Here is a 17611-nt window from a genome sequence, read left to right on the forward strand (position 1 = left end):
GTGGAGACAAATATGCCTACAGCATATACCAGGAAGTAATCAACATATATTAGCATATTGTCTGACTCCTGAATGACACCAGATAGCTGTTTTTAGAAGGCTTTTTCTTTCCGAAGAGGAACCCTTCGTCTTAAATGAAATACATTTCAATCCCACTGCACTCCACTGTGGATCAAAACGTCAGGAATAAATTCTTTAGTAAGAAATATACCCATCAAACTGTATTTCATCAGGCCATCTCAGATTATTACCTGACTTCTCATGTCTCCTGTACAGTAGCCATGAACCATTCTGCTGGATCAAGGAATAGGAGCGAATCAGACATGTATTTCTTTTTTCAGTCTTGCTGCCAGACAACACATTGTACCGCGGAGAACCCTAGAACTGCTGGTGTCGAGGTTGTCTTTCTGTCTGTATATATTTATACTATACATTGTCTTATTTCTGAAGAGTTCCTACAATATATTTCAGTACTCTCATCTGAGCCAGAGCACACCTCATATGCATTCAGATCTAAAGTGATCTATTGACCACAGTGTGAAATATTTATTTTCATTGCTATATGGCCCGTTCGTGGAGGTGGTGTAGGAGTGGGTTGGTGACCGGGACAGGTCTGGAGCTGCTTGGCTTTCTTGGGGGTCTGATGGTCTGTTAATGGGTTCATTGCGGTGATCAATCAATTAATCTTCACAAACCCCAGGGACTGAGATGTAACTACGGCAGTCAGTCAGTATGAGGTTGTTGAGGTCATCTTTTTTGGATGGCTCAGTATCTATAATATGACTCAGACAAGCTCCACCCCATTCCCATAGAAACCTTAGGTAGCACCCACTCTCTGACCTCTAACTTCTAACCTCTAACCTCTAACCTCTGACCTCTAACCTCTAACCTCTAACCTATCCATAGTAGATGGCTGTACAGCTAAAACAGATCTGGGACCAGCTGGCTAAATATCCACAGTCTTTAGAAAGACCCCTTGCAACCTCTTCCCCAGGTTCTTGCTGTAAGAATGTTTTCTCAGGCAACCTACCTGGTAAAATAAGCGTGAATAAAGAAATACATCTCTAACCTCTAGTCGCTAACCTCTAGCCTCTAACTAAACTCTAGCCTGTAACCTCTAACCTCTAGTCGCTAAGCTCTAACCTCTAGTGTCTAACCCAAGGGGGGGCAAAGTACGGTGCACGGGCAGTATCCGGCCCACCGGGCTCTTCAATCCAACCCGCAATACATTTTTTAAATGTATTACATTTTATTATATTTTAGTTATGATTTTTGGCCTAAAATGACTCATTCCATGATATACAAACAACCTCCAATAGATGGCGCTGTAGCCTGGCAGCGCGCTCTGTATTTGGGCCTACGGTCAGATTCAGAATGCGCTCAGTCATCATAGCCACTTCATTGCTTGACGACTTTTGACGTGAAAAATGAGTGCTGCGAAAATGAGAAAAGTGGACTCTGAATGTTGTGTGTTTTAAAGAAGAATGGACAGCAAAATACTTTTTACTAATATTGGACATAAGGCGGTATGTATATGCCAAGAAAGTGTTGCCGTTTTTAAGGAATATAATCTCAATCGTCATTTTTCAAGCAAGCATGCTAAAAGTGTGTTAAAGCTTGAAAATGTTGTCAAAGTGGTTGTAAAACTTGTCAACTTTATACGGGCAAGGGGGCTTAACCATCGTCAGTTCATTCAGCTGCTCAATGACACAGAGGCACCAGGACTTGTTGTACCATTCAAATGTGCTCTGGCTAAGCCTGGGAAAAGTATTTAGCTGTGTGTGGGAACTGAGAGGGGAGATAGGTATGTTCCTTGACACGGTTGGTAAAGTTGACGACTTCTCCGTGTTGAAAGACAGACTGTCTGGGCGACTTTGCTTTTGGTCTGAACGATCTAAATGTGAAACTGCAGGGAAATTGTGTTTTTGTGCATGAACTGTATTCCAATGTGAAAACAATCAAGGCCAAACTTATGTTGTTCTCCAGACAAATGAGCAGCCGGTCTCTCGCTCGTTTTCCGACACTAGCCGCACTGAACGCGGCCACATCGCGGTGCCGCACTGAGACATACAGTAGCACTTCGATCGACCTGCATGCTGAGTTTTCCCGCCGCTTCTCAGACTTCACCAAGATTGAGACTGAGCTGGAGCTTGTTTCATGCCCCCGGTCTTTCGACAGTGAGAAAGCCCCACCAGACACACAATTGGAGCTCATCGACATCCAATGTAACAGTGCTTTGAAGGAGAAGTACAGAACAGCAACAATAGACCATTTATATGGCTCACTGAATGAAACAAAGTTTCCAAACATTAAAAAGCACGCCCAAAGGATGCTTGTTTTATTCGGGTCCACATATGTGGCCCCCCACATATGTGGCCCCCCCAAAAATGTATGCACTCACTAACTGTAAGTCGCTCTGGATAAGAGCGTCTGCTAAATGACAAAAAATGTAAATGTAAATGTGTGTGAACAAACGTTCTCAGTCATGAATTACAACAAATCCCGTCACAGGTCAAATTTAACAAATGACCACTTGTCAGCTGTTCTGAGAATCTCTACATCAAAGATGACAGCAGACATTGATGCCCTTGCCAAGAGAGGTGACTAGACCCATTGTTCACATTAAGACTTGAATAACCGTGACTGGGGTAGGCAAGGATTATGCTTTATCATGGTGATGGTTATGCGGTGAGAATTATCCAGCAATGCACTTGGATACAGGTAATAACTAATCAGTCATATTTGGGCTGAGCTGATTGGATAACTGTAAATACGGCTCACAATGGAGATGAGAATTGTTCCTTAATATGCTTTCAAAAACAGACCATTCCAAATGAAACGGATGCTCTCACCATATGTTTCACTCAAATTTTTCTATAGTTATTTTTTACACATCTGCTGTTACATTTAGCATGTCTCCAGTCATATAATATGTATATATTTTTAAGTTTGATTGTACTTTACAAGGGTAGAGATGCAGGATCTGTGTGTGTTTGACTGTGTCCGTGATGTTATAAATTATATCAATTTTGTGAAAAATGTGTTCACAAAAAACAAGGGTTGAGTTGTTCTGCGAGCATATGTCCACCTACATACAGTACACTAGTAGTTGCGTGTCGACGTGAAAATGAATAAAGGCTTCATGTTTTGTCACGCTTATAGTATGTGGCCCTTCACTTGGTTTCAAAAACTCAATGTGGCCCTTGAGCCAAAAGGTTAGCCCACCCCTGGTCTAACCTCTAGCCCATAACTAAACTCTAAACTCTAGCCTCTAGACTCTAACTAAACACTAAACTCTAAACTCTAGCCTCTAGACTCTAACTAAACACTAAACTCTAAACTCTAGCCTCTAGACTCTACACTAAACTATAAACTCTAGCCTCTAGACTCTAACTAAACACTAAACTCTAAACTCTAGCCTCTAGCCTCTAGACTCTAACTAAACACTAAACTCTAAACTCTAGCCTCTAGACTCTAACTAAACACTAAACTCTAAACTCTAGCCTCTAGACTCTAACTAAACACTAAACTCTAGACTCTAGCCTCTAACTAAACACTAAACTCTAAACTCTAGCCTATAACTAAACACTAAACTCTAGCCTCTAACTAAACACTAAACTCTAAACTCTAGACTATAGACTCTAACTAAACTCTAAACTCTAGACTCTAACTAAACTCTAAACTCTAGCCTCTAGACTCTAACTAAACACTAAACTCTAGCCTCTAGACTCTAACTAAACACTAAACTCTAAACTCTAGCCTATAACTAAACACTAAACTCTAGCCTCTAACTAAACACTAAACTCTAAACTCTAGACTATAGACTCTAACTAAACTCTAAACTCTAGACTCTAGACTCTAACTAAACTCTAAACTCTAGCCTCTAGACTCTAACTAAACACTAAACTCTAGACTCTAGCCTCTAACTAAACACTAAACTCTAAACTCTAGCCTCTAGCCTCTAGACTCTAACTAAACACTAAACTCTAAACTCTAGCCTCTAGACTCTAACTAAACACTAAACTCTAAACTCTAGCCTCTAGACTCTAACTAAACACTAAACTCTAGACTCTAGCCTCTAACTAAACACTAAACTCTAAACTCTAGCCTATAACTAAACACTAAACTCTAGCCTCTAACTAAACACTAAACTCTAAACTCTAGACTATAGACTCTAACTAAACTCTAAACTCTAGACTCTAGACTCTAACTAAACTCTAAACTCTAGCCTCTAGACTCTAACTAAACACTAAACTCTAGACTCTAGCCTCTAACTAAACACTAAACTCTAAACTCTAGCCTATAACTAAACACTAAACTCTAGCCTCTAACTAAACACTAAACTCTAAACTCTAGACTATAGACTCTAACTAAACTCTAAACTCTAGACTCTAACTAAACTCTAAACTCTAGCCTCTAGACTCTAACTAAACACTAAACTCTAGCCTCTAGACTCTAACTAAACACTAAACTCTAAACTCTAGCCTCTAACTAAACACTAAACTCTAAACTCTAGACTCTAGACTCTAACTAAACACTAAACTCTAGACTCTAGACTCTAACTAAACTCTAAACTCTAGCCTCTAGACTCTAACTAAACTCCAAACTCTAGCCTCTAGACTCTAACTAAACACTAACCTCTAAACTCTAGCCTCTAACTAAACACTAAACTCTAAACTCTAGACTCTAGACTCTAACTAAACACTAAACTCTAGACTCTAGCCTCTAACTAAACACTAAACTCTAAACTCTAGACTCTAGACTCTAACTAAACACTAAACTCTAGCCTCTAGACTCTAACTAAACTCTAGACTCTAGACTCTAACTAAACACTAAACTCTAGACTCTAGACTCTAACTAAACACTAACTCTAGACTCTAAACTCTAACTAAACACTAAACTCTAGCCTCTAGACTCTAACTAAACACTAAACTCTAAACTCTAGCCTCTAGACTCTAACTAAACACTAAACTCTAGACTCTAGCCTCTAACTAAACACTAAACTCTAAACTCTAGACTCTAGACTCTAACTAAACTCTAAACTCTAGACTCTAACTAAACACTAAACTCTAAACTCTAGCCTCTAGACTCTAGACTCTAACTAAACACCAAACTCTAAACTCTAGCCTCTAGACTCTAACTAAACACTAAACTATAAACTCTAGCCTCTAGACTCTAACTAAACACTAAACTCTAAACTCTAGCCTCTAGACTCTAACTAAACACTAAACTCTAAACTCTAGCCTCTAGACTCTAACTAAACACTAAACTCTAAACTCTAGCCTCTAGACTCTAACTAAACACTAAACTCTAGACTCTAGCCTCTAACTAAACACTAAACTCTAAACTCTAGCCTCTAACTAAACACTAAACTCTAGCCTCTAACTAAACACTAAACTCTAAACTCTAGACTATAGACTCTAACTAAACTCTAAACTCTAGACTCTAGACTCTAACTAAACTCTAAACTCTAGCCTCTAGACACTAACTAAACACTAAACTCTAGCCTCTAGACTCTAACTAAACACTAAACTCTAAACTCTAGCCTCTAACTAAACACTAAACTCTAAACTCTAGACTCTAGACTCTAACTAAACACTAAACTCTAGACTCTAGACTCTAACTAAACTCTAAACTCTAGCCTCTAGACTCTAACTAAACTCCAAACTCTAGCCTCTAGACTCTAACTAAACACTAACCTCTAAACTCTAGCCTCTAACTAAACACTAAACTCTAAACTCTAGACTCTAGACTCTAACTAAACACTAAACTCTAGACTCTAGCCTCTAACTAAACACTAAACTCTAAACTCTAGACTCTAGACTCTAACTAAACACTAAACTCTAGCCTCTAGACTCTAACTAAACTCTAGACTCTAGACTCTAACTAAACACTAAACTCTAGACTCTAGACTCTAACTAAACACTAACTCTAGACTCTAAACTCTAACTAAACACTAAACTCTAGCCTCTAGACTCTAACTAAACACTAAACTCTAGCCTCTAGACTCTAGACTCTAACTAAACACTAAACTCTAAACTCTAGCCTCTAGACTCTAACTAAACACTAAACTCTAGACTCTAACTAAACACTAAACTCTAAACTCTAGCCTCTAGACTCTAGACTCTAACTAAACACTAAACTCTAAACTCTAGCCTCTAGACTCTAACTAAACACTAAACTCTAGACTCTAGCCTCTAACTAAACACTAAACTCTAAACTCTAGACTCTAGACTCTAACTAAACTCTAAACTCTAGACTCTAACTAAACACTAAACACTAAACTCTAAACTCTAGACTCTAGACTCTAACTAAACTCTAAACTCTAGACTCTAGACTCTAACTAAACTCTAAACTCTAGCCTCTAGACTCTAACTAAACACTAAACTCTAGCCTCTAGACTCTAACTAAACACTAAACTCTAAACTCTAGCCTCTAACTAAACACTAAACTCTAGACTCTAGACTCTAACTAAACACTAAACTCTAGACTCTAGACTCTAACTAAACTCTAAACTCTAGCCTCTAGACTCTAACTAAACTCCAAACTCTAGCCTCTAGACTCTAACTAAACACTAACCTCTAAACTCTAGCCTCTAACTAAACACTAAACTCTAAACTCTAGACTCTAGACTCTAACTAAACACTAAACTCTAGACTCTAGCCTCTAACTAAACACTAAACTCTAAACTCTAGACTCTAGACTCTAACTAAACACTAAACTCTAGCCTCTAGACTCTAACTAAACTCTAAACTCTAGACTCTAACTAAACACTAAACTCTAGACTCTAGACTCTAACTAAACACTAAACTCTAGACTCTAAACTCTAACTAAACACTAAACTCTAGCCTCTAGACTCTAACTAAACACTAAACTCTAGCCTCTAGACTCTAGACTCTAACTAAACACTAAACTCTAAACTCTAGCCTCTAGACTCTAACTAAACACTAAACTCTAGACTCTAGCCTCTAACTAAACACTAAACTCTAAACTCTAGACTCTAGACTCTAACTAAACTCTAAACTCTAGACTCTAACTAAACACTAAACTCTAAACTCTAGCCTCTAACTAAACACTAAACTCTAAACTCTAGACTCTAGACTCTAACTAAACACTAAACTCTAGACTCTAACTAAACACTAAACTCTAAACTCTAGCCTCTAGACTCTAGCCTCTAACTAAACTCTAAACTCTAGACTCTAGACTCAAACGCTAAACTCTAAACTCTAAACTCTAGCCTCTAACAAAACTCTAAACTCTAGCTTCTAGCCCCTAACTAAACGCTAAACTCTAGCCTATAGACTCTAACTAAACTCTAAACTCTAGACTCTAGACTCTAACTAAACGCAAAACTCTAGCCTCTAGACTCTAACTAAACACTAAACTCTAGCCTCTATACTCTAGACTCTAACTAAACTCTAAACTCTAGCCTCTAGACTCTAACTAAACGCTAAACTGTAGCCTCTAGACTCTAACTAAACGCTAAACTCTAAACTCTAGCCTCTAACTAAACACTAAACTCTAACCTCTAGACTCTAGACTCTAAATTCTACCATCTAGCCTCTTATCTCTACTCTCTAATCTCTAAACGTTAACATCTAGCCTCTAAACTCTAGGCTCTAACCTCTGGACTCTCCCCTCTAGCTTCTAACCTCTAGCCTCCAATCTCTAGCCTCCAACTCTAGCCCTTAACCTCTATTATATAATCTCTAACCTCTAACCACTAACCCCTCCCCTCTCTCTGTTTGTGTCTTGCAGGTATTTATGAGCAGGCATTTCTTCTATTACTGCAGTGAACCAGTCCTGGATGTGAAAATAGCCTTTTGTCAGGTGTGTGTTCCTTACAGGTAAAATAAGGTACAGTATTCATACACTTCCATTTCCCCTTCATTAGCTCTGTCTGTTCTGTGGCTCAGATGATGACCCTTCTGGGAGCCTGCCCCTTGCCTGTACTTTATGTGTTGTAGCTATCTTCTGTCATTGTCAGCGTTGGGCTCAATTCCATTTCAATTTATTAAATTCAGGAATTTAATAAATTGCCATTCCAATTCCAAATATCTTCTTAAATTAATTGAATTGAAATGGAATTGACCCCAACCCTGAGTTGGGTACAGTCTATACAGAATGGGACAAGGCTTCCTCACTGATGCTAGTGATTACAAACCAGCTAAAGTGAACAACAGAAACAAAAATGCACATGATTGAAACGGATTACCGGATTAACTACGTATATTTGTGATTCTAACCTGTGGCGACATATTGTAAATTGCGTCCAACAGTGTGAAATACCAATCATATTGACCCTTTGGTAAGCGCAATACACCTCACTGTTTGTTTTTATTGTTGGCCTAGTTGTTTACAGCATCACTCCCTGATCAAGAAAATATCAAGAAAATATTGATTAGATCGTCTATAGTTAGAGCTAAGATGCTCCAGTCTTTTATTGGGAAGGATGGATGGATGGATGGATGGATGGATGGATGGATGGATGGATGGATGGATGGATGGCAGGATGGATGGATGGATGGATGGATGGATGGATGGATGGATGGATGGATGGATGGAAGGATGAATGGATGGATGGATGGCAGGATGGATGGATGGATGGATGGATGGATGGATGGATGGATGGATGGATGGATGGATGGATGGATGGATGGAAGGATGGATGGATGGATGGATGGCAGGATGGATGGATGGATGGATGGATGGATGGATGGCTGGATGGATGGATAAATCTCTGGGATGTACAGTGCCTTCAGAAAGTATTCATACCCCTTACCTTATTCCACATTTTGTTGTGTTACAGCCTGAATTCAAAATTCATTAAATGTATTTGTTTTCTCACCCATCTACAGTCCTCCACAGTCCTTAACGATTACAATCATACCCATAACATGATGCAGCCACCACTATGCTGGAAAATATGGAGAGTGGTACTCAGTAATGTGTTGTATTGGATTTGCCCCAAACATAACACTTTGTGTTCAGGACAAAATGTGAATTGCTTTGCCACGTTTTTTGCAGTATTACTTTAGTGCCTTGTTGCAAACAGGATGGATGTTTTGGAATATTTGTATTCTGTACAGGCTTCCTTCTTTTCACTCTGTCAATTAGGTTAGTATTGTGGGAACTGAGTTAGGAAGGATGCCTGTATCTTTGTAGTGACTGAGTGTATTGATACACCATCCAAAGTGTAATTAATAACTTCACCATGTTCAAAAGGAAATTCAATGTCTGCTTTTTTAAATTTTTTATACCCATCTTACAGTAGGTGCCCTTCTTTGCGAGGCATTGGAAAACCTCCCTGGTCTTTGTGGTTGAATCTGTGTTTGAAATTCAATGCTCGACTGAAGGACCTTACAAATAATTGTATGTATCGGGTACAGAGATGAGGTAGTCATTCAAAAATCATGTTAAACACTATTATTGCACACAGAGTGAGTCCATGCAACTTATGATGTGACTTGTTAAGCACATTTCTATTCCTGAACTTATTTAGGCTTGCCATAACAAAGGGGTTGAATACTTATTGACTCAAGACATTTCAGCTTTTCATTTCTTATTAATTCCAAAACATTACTAAAAACATTATTCCACTTTGACATTATGGGGTATTGTGTGTAGGCCAGTGACACAACATCTCAATGTAATCCATTATAAAAAGCAGTCTATAACACAACAAAATGTGGAAAAAGTTAAGGGGTGTGAATACTTTCTGAAGGCACTGTTATCTGTCGTTAATATAAGCTGTCTAGAGCCCCCCACTAAATTCAATAAACGATTGCAATTACTGCAAATCTTTGTTAATTATGATCAAATTACCCTTGTACCCCTGTTTAATTGTCAGTCTGCTGTTGGGATGAAAAGCAGGCCTCTTGATAGAACTGGAATGGGTTCCGCTGGTCTACAGCAATCTTTAAGTCATACCACAGATTCTCAATTGGATTGAGGTCTGGGCTTTGACTAGGCCATTCCAAGACATTTAAATGTTTCCCCTTAAACCACTCGAGTGTTGCTTTAGCAGTATGTTTAGGGTCATTGTCCTGCTGGAAGTCTCAAATCTCTGGAAGACTGAAACAGGTTTCCCTCAAGAATTTCCCTGTATTTAGCGGCATCCATCATTCCTTCAATTCTGACCAGTTTCCCAGTCCCTGCTGATGAAAAACATCCCCACAGCATGATGCTGTCACCACCATGCTTCACTGTGGGGATGGTGTTCTCGGGGTGATGAGAGGTGTTGGGTTTGCGCCAGACATAGTGTTTTCCTTGATGGCCAAAAAGCTCAATTTTAGTCTCATCTGACCAGAGTACCTTCTTCAATATGTTTGGGGAGTCTCCCACATGCCTTTTGGCAAACACCAAACGTGTTTGATTATTTTTTTCTTTAAGCAATGGCTTTTTTTCTGGCCACTCTTCTGTAAAGCCCAGCTCTGTGGAGTGTACGGTTTAAAGTGGTCCTATGGACAGATACTCCAATCTCCGCTGTGGAGCTTTGCAGCTCCTTCAGGGTTATCTTTGGTCTCTTTGTTGCCTCTCTGATTAATGCCATCCTTGCCTGGTCCGTGAGTTTTGGTGGGCGGCCCTCTCTTGGCAGGTTTGTTGTGGTGCCATATTCTTTCAATTTTTTAACAATGGATTTAATGGTGCTCCGTGGGATGTTCAAAGTTTCTGATATTTTTTTATAACCCAACCCTGATCTGTACTTCTCCACAACTTTGTCCCTGTTTGGAGAGCTCCTTGGTCTTCATGGTGCCGCTTGCTTGGTGGTGCCCCCTTGCTTAGTGGTGTTGCAGACTCTGGGGCCTTTCAGAACAGGTGTATATATACTGAGATCAAGTGAAAGATCATGTGACACTTAGATTGCACACAGGTGGACTTTATTTTTCAAATTATGTGACTTCAGAAGGTAATTGGTTGCACCAGATCTTATTTAGGGACTTCATAGCAAAGGGGGTGAATACATATGCACGCACCACTTTTCCGTTATTCATTTTTTAGAATTTTTTGAAACAAGTTATTTTTTTCATTTCACTTCACCAATTTGGACTATTTTGTGTATGTCCATTACATGAAATCCAAATAAAAATCCATTTAAATTACAGGATGTAATGCAATGAAATAGGAAAAACGCCAATGGGGGGTGAATACTTTTGCAAGGCACTGTAACACACTATAGGTAAAAGGGTGATACACTACCATATCCATGTTGCATCCCTGTCCTGCCAGCTTTACGCTGCCTTTTTATGTCTCCCTGTCAGTTCTGGGTAGCCGATACCCTCATGCAAACCCTTTGACCACAGATTATCGAATGTTTTGTTTCTGTAGTTTTCTGTAAACTGTCATTAAGAAAACAAAGGGTGAAGGAAGTGGAATGAATAAAAATATCTTATAATGAAGTTTGGAAATTAGACATGCCAATAACAGCAGACACAGAAAACGTGATGTGTGCCTTAATGTTGCAGGCATATTGTATTGTAGTCAACATGCATTGTTAATGGGACTAGTTCTAAATTGTATTTTATATGGATGAATGAATGAATGAACAACAAAACTTTATCAATGCAACTGGCGTTAGAGCCAGTCACAGAGGTGAAAGTGACATCACTGACCTTTGTTTGTTTGTCCACTGCAGGGTTTTGGTAAACAAGTGGATTTGTCATACATCGGCAAGCATTACAACATGTCTAAAAGCAAAGTGGACAACCAGTTCTACAGCGTGGAAGTAGGCGATTCCACATTCACAGTTCTCAAACGCTACCAGAATCTAAAGCCCATCGGTTCTGGAGCTCAGGGAATCGTCTGGTGAGTACTGGAACACTGCTTTTACACTCCTTATAGCGTTGTGAGGGAAAGGAAATTAACTGCTGAATGTGTTATTGGGTTTCAGTATGCTGGCAGTCTGTAGATGGACTGTTAAAGAGAGTATTCCACTGCATAACGTCAGATTTGGTTTCTGTATAATGTGCTGGCAGATATTGACTGGTTTGATTGACTTGTGTGGCCCTATGGTCTTAGCATCAGAAATCAAAAATAAACAAAATATTTCACTGGGCAGTATCGGTGATTGACACTTTGTGGAAATCCTGGCAGCTTTTAAGAATACCAAATGGATGATTAGTCCAGAAAGAACCGGTTTGGCCATGATGGGGCTCTCTGATACATTCTAAAGCTCAGTAGGAACTAAGAAGTCATTATAATTCACCTCACGGCAGCTCTGTCAGAGGCTGAGGAAACATAGCCAAGACTTCAATTAAAAAGCTGTGCTCTTCCTTGGAAAAAGGGAGATCAATGGAGATTTCCATTTCAACACTTTTTCAATGTCATTCTGCCTTGGTCTGTCTGTCTTTCCCCTGGAATCTGGCAAGAGAGGGGATCTGTGCTTCTTTGAGAAGGTCTGACTGGCCTGGTCCTATAGCTGGGCCGACACTGGATGTAACCTCCTGTTCTCTCCCGTGCCCTCCTTCCCATGGCGATTGTGTACACTTGCAGAAGGGGAATGGGCGAGTTGGAGGAACGCTGTAACCATAGAAATATAACTAATAGAACGGTTGGAAATAGAACTAATAGAACGGGCATCCCCATTTATGTCAAGCCTGCTCTAGTAATGATGTTTCTTTGGATGGTAGACAGGGAATTCTAGTTCATCTGGTTCGTTCACAGAGTCACATCGTTTGGTGTTTCAAGTTGTGTCACACGGCAACAGTATTAACACCACAAAAAGATCACTCCAAAGAAAAAATAAAGGCTGGTCGAAAGTAGTACACTATAGAGGGAATAGGGCTCTGGTCTAAAGTAGTGCACTATAGAGGGAGTAGGGCTCTGGTCTAAAGTAGTGCACTATAGAGGGAATAGGGCTCTGGTCTAAAGTAGTGCACTATAGAGGGAATAGGGCTCTGGTCTAAAGTAGTGCACTATAGAGGGAATAGGGCTCTGGTCTAAAGTAGTGCACTATAGAGGAATAGGGCTCTGGTCTAAAGTAGTGCACTATAGAGGGAATAGGGCTCTGGTCTAAAGTAGTGCACTATAGAGGGAATAGGGCTCTGGTCTAAAGTAGTGCACTATAGAGGGAATAGGGCTCTGGTCTAAAGTAGTGCACTATAGAGGGAATAGGGCTCTGGTCTAAAGTAGTGCACTATAGAGGGATCCATTTGGGACACAGACACAGGCTGCAATAATACAGGCTTTTAAATCAAAACTGTTGAATATCCAGTACACTGTTGTTGTCCTGCCTCCAGTCAGACTGCAGATAACAGAGAGAAAGACGTATCCTGAAATCAACATCATTATGCAATCTGTTATGTCATCAGATTCAGGAGATTACATTTACACTTTAGTCATTTAGCAGACGCTCTTATCCAGAGCGACTTACAGTTAGTGAATACATATTTTTATATACTGGCCCCCCGTGGGAAACGAACCCACAACCCTGGCATTGCAAACGCCATGCTCTATCAACTGAGCTACATCCCTGTATCCCTTTCAGAGATGTTCCCCTGTACACCAATACAATGTTGTCACTGTGAGAGAGAGAGAGACCTGGGCTTGTATTCAAAGAGCATCTCAGAGTAGAAGTGGTGATCTAGGATCAGGTCCTACCTGTCTATATAAATGTGTTCCTTCTGATCTAAAAGGCAAACTGATCCTAGATCAGCACTCCTACTCTAATACTTTTTGTCAATACGACCCCTGCACTGCCGTGGGGTTAAGACTATCTATGGTTGTCATCTTCCACAGTCATTCAGATCTGTGTATCTTGACAGACAGAGGCACCATGGTCAGAGAGCTTTCAGACAGAGACACCATGGTCAGAGAGCTTTCAGACAGAGACACCATGGTCAGAGAGCTTTCAGACAGAGACACCATGGTCAGAGAGCTTTCAGACAGAGACACCATGGTCAGAGAGCTTTCAGACAGAGGCACCATGGTCAGAGAGCTTTCAGACAGAGACACAATGGTCAGAGAGCTTTCAGACAGAGACACCATGGTCAGAGAGCTTTCAGACAGAGACACCATGGTCAGAGAGCTTTCAGACAGAGGCACCATGGTCAGAGAGCTTCCAGACAGAGACACCATGGTCAGAGAGCTTTCAGAGAAGACACCATGGTCAGAGAGCTTTCAGACAGAGACACCATGGTCAGAGAGCTTCCAGACAGAGGCACCATGGTCAGAGAGCTTCCAGACAGAGACACCATGGTCAGAGAGCTTTCAGACAGAGACACCATGGTCAGAGAGCTTTCAGACAGAGACACAATGGTCAGAGAGCTTTCAGACAGAGACACCATGGTCAGAGAGCTTTCAGACAGAGGCACCATGGTCAGAGAGCTTCCAGACAGAGACACCATGGTCAGAGAGCTTCCAGATGAAGACACCATGGTCAGAGAGCTTTCAGACAGAGACACCATGGTCAGAGAGCTTCCAGACAGAGGCACCATGGTCAGAGAGCTTCCAGACAGAGACACCATGGTCAGAGAGCTTCCAGACAGAGGCACCATGGTCAGAGAGCTTTCAGACAGAGACACCATGGTCGGAGAGCTTTCAGACAGAGACACCATCTTAGGATGCATCAGCAGGTTGGGCTAGTGGTGATGACATCACACGGCCCTCAGAGTGATGGCTTTCTAAGGTCCACACCATCCATCCTGCACTCTGTCTTCATAGAAAGACACAGTGCATTCGGAAAGTATTCAGACCCCTTGACTTTTTCCACATTTTGTTACGTTACAGCCTTATTCTAAAATATATATTTTTTAAATGTTTCTCATCAATCTACACACAATACCCCATAATGACAAAGCGAAAACAGGTTTTAATAAATCTTTGCAAATATATAAAAAATTAAAACCAGAAATACCTTATTTACATAAGTATTCAGACCCTTTGCTATGAGACTCGAAATTGAGCTCAGGTGCATCCTGTTTCCATTGATCACCCTTGAGATGTTTCTACAACTTGATTGGAGTCCACCTGTGGTAAATTCAATTGATTTGGAAAGGCACACATTTTTTAGGTCCCACAGTTGACAGTGCATGTCAGAGCAAAAACCAAGCCATGATGTCGAAGGAATTGTCCGTAGAGCTCCGAGACCGGATTGTGTCGAGGCACAGATCTGGGGCAGGGTATCAAAAAAATTCTGCAGCATTGAAGGTCCCCAAGAACACAGTGACCTCCATAATTCTTAAATGGAAGAAGTTTGGAACCACCAAGACTCTTCCTAGAGCTGGCCGCCCGGCCAAACTGAGAAATCGAGGGAGAAGGGCCTTGGTCAGGGAGGCGACCAAGAACCCGATGGTCACTCTGACAGAGCTCCAGAGTTCCTCTGTAGAGATGGGTTAACCTTCCAGAAGGACAACCATCTATGCAGCACTCCACTAATCAGGCCTTTATGGTAGAGTGGCCAGACGGAAGCCACTCCTCAGTAAAAGGCACATGACAGCCCGCTGGGAGTTTGCCAAAAGGCACCTAAAGGACTCAGACCATGAGAAACAAGATTCTTTGGACTGATGAAACCAAGATTGAACTATTTGGACTGAATGCCAAGTGTCATGTCTGGAGGAAACTTGGCACCATCCCTACGATGATGCTTGCTGGTGGCAGCATCATGCTGTGGGGATTTCTTTCAGCGGCAAGGACTGGGAGACTAGTCAGGATCGAGGGAAAGATGAACAGAGCAAAGTACAGAGAGATCCTTGATGAAAACCTAATCCAGAGCACTCAAGACCTCAGACTGGGGTGAAGGTTCACCTTCCAACAGGACAACGACCCTAAGGACACAGCCAAGACAACGCAGGAGTGGCTTCGGGACAAGTGTCTGAATGTCCTTGAGTGGCCCAGCCAGAGCCCGGACTTAAACCAGATCGAACATCTCTGGAGAGACCTTAAAATAACTGTGCAGCGACGCTCCCCATCCAACCTGACAAATTTTGAGAGGATCTGCAGAGAAGAATGGGAGAAACTCCCCAAATGTGCCAAGCTTGTAGCGTCATACCCAAGAAGACTCGAGGCTGTAATCGCTGCCAAAGGTGCTTCAACAAATGACTGAGTAAAGGGTCTGAATACTTATGTAAATGTGATATTTCAGTTTTTGTTTTTAAATACATTTGCAAAAATGTATAAAAACCTGTTTTTGCTCTGTCATTATGGGGTATTGTGTGTATATTGATGCGGGGAAAAAAACAATTTAATCAATTTTAGAGTAAGGCTGTAATGTAAAAAGTCAAGGGGTCTGAATACTTTCCGAATGCACTGTATAGCTATACCTCTGGAGTGCTAACGTTACTCTTTAAATTATAGACTCTATTTTTTATAACACAAGGTTTCTCCAGTGGCTTGCGAAACTGTTCACCCCCCTTGGCATTTTTCCTATTTTGTTGCCTTACAACCTGGAATTAAAATGGATTATTTGGGGGTTTGTATCATTTGATTTACACAACATGCCTACCACTTTGAAGATGCAAAATGTTTTTTTATTGTGAAACAAACAAGAAATAAGACCAAAAAATTGAGAACTTGAGCGTGCATAACTATTCATTTTTTATAATAGATTTAATGGTACTCCGTGGGATGTTCAATGTTTCCAATATTTTTTTATAACCCAACCCTGATCTGTACTTCTCCACAACTTTGTCCCTGACCTGTTTGGAGAGCTCCTTGGTCTTCATGGTGCCGCTTGCTTGGTGGTGCCCCTTGCTTAGTGGTGTTGTAGACTCTGGGGCCTTTCAGAACAGGTGTATATATACTGAGATCATGTGACACTTAGATTGCACACAGGTGGACTTTATTTAACTAATTATGTGACTTCTGAAGGTAATTGGTTGCACCAGATCTTATTTAGGGGCTTCATAGCAAAGGGGGTGAATACATATGCACTCACCACTTTTCCGTTATTAATTTTTTAGAATTTTTTGAAACAAGTAATTTTTTTAATTTCACCAATTTGGACTATTTTGTGTATGTCGATTACATAACATCCAAATAAAAATCCATTTAAATTACAGGTTATAATGCAACAAAATAGGAAAAACGCCAAGGGGGATGAATACTTTTGCAAGGCACTGTAGCTATTGTTTTGAATGTCAATACAGAAATGATGAAGGAAAGCTCTCTCAGCTGAGTACAATGTATTCCAAGATATTGATTATTCTCAGATGTGCTGTAGCTGAATATTTTCATTACTCTGTCGGTTCCTCTGTCAGTTCCTCTGTTAGTTACCCTGTTAGTTCCCCTGTCAGTTCCTCTGTTAGTTACCCTGTTAGTTCCTCTGTCAGTCCCGCTGTCAGTTCCTCTGTTAATTCATCTGTCAGTTTCTCTGTCAGTTTCTCTGTCAGTTTCTCTGTCAGTTCCTCTGTCAGTTCCTCTGTCAGTTCTCTGTCAGTTCCTCTGTCAGTGCCTCTGTCAGTTCCTCTGTCAGTTCCTCTGTCAGTGCCTCTGTCAGTTCCTATGTTAGTTCCTCTGTCAGTTCCCCTGTTAGTTCCTCTTTCAGTTCCTCTGTCAGTTCCTCTGTCAGTTCCTCTGTCAGGTCCTCTGTCAGTTCCTCTGTCAGTTCCTCTGTCAGTTCCCCTGTTAGTTCCTCTGTCAGTTCCTCTGTCAGTCCCTCTGTCAGTTTCTCTGT

At 40.8% G+C, this 17611-nt stretch overlaps 1 protein-coding gene across 9 annotated transcripts in view; it reads left to right on the forward strand.

Moving 5' to 3' along the window:
- The window catches only part of mapk10 (mitogen-activated protein kinase 10), a 129464-nt gene that overhangs the window by 37679 nt on the left and 74174 nt on the right, over window positions 1-17611 (forward strand). For 7 of the 9 annotated variants that reach the window (XM_041885344.2, XM_041885342.2, XM_041885343.2 and 4 more), the window contains exons 2-3: window positions 7759-7830; window positions 11636-11805. In XM_041885344.2, the coding sequence (XP_041741278.1) occupies window positions 7759-7830; window positions 11636-11805 (242 nt within the window). Of the gene's footprint in view, window positions 1-7758; window positions 7858-11635; window positions 11806-17611 lie in introns of all 9 variants that reach the window. The other 2 variants (XM_041885345.2, XM_041885346.2) reach the window with 2 other exon arrangements.

Source organism: Coregonus clupeaformis, chromosome 9 (genome assembly GCF_020615455.1).
Source record: "Coregonus clupeaformis isolate EN_2021a chromosome 9, ASM2061545v1, whole genome shotgun sequence".
In the NCBI taxonomy this organism is placed as follows: Eukaryota; Metazoa; Chordata; class Actinopteri; order Salmoniformes; family Salmonidae; genus Coregonus; species Coregonus clupeaformis.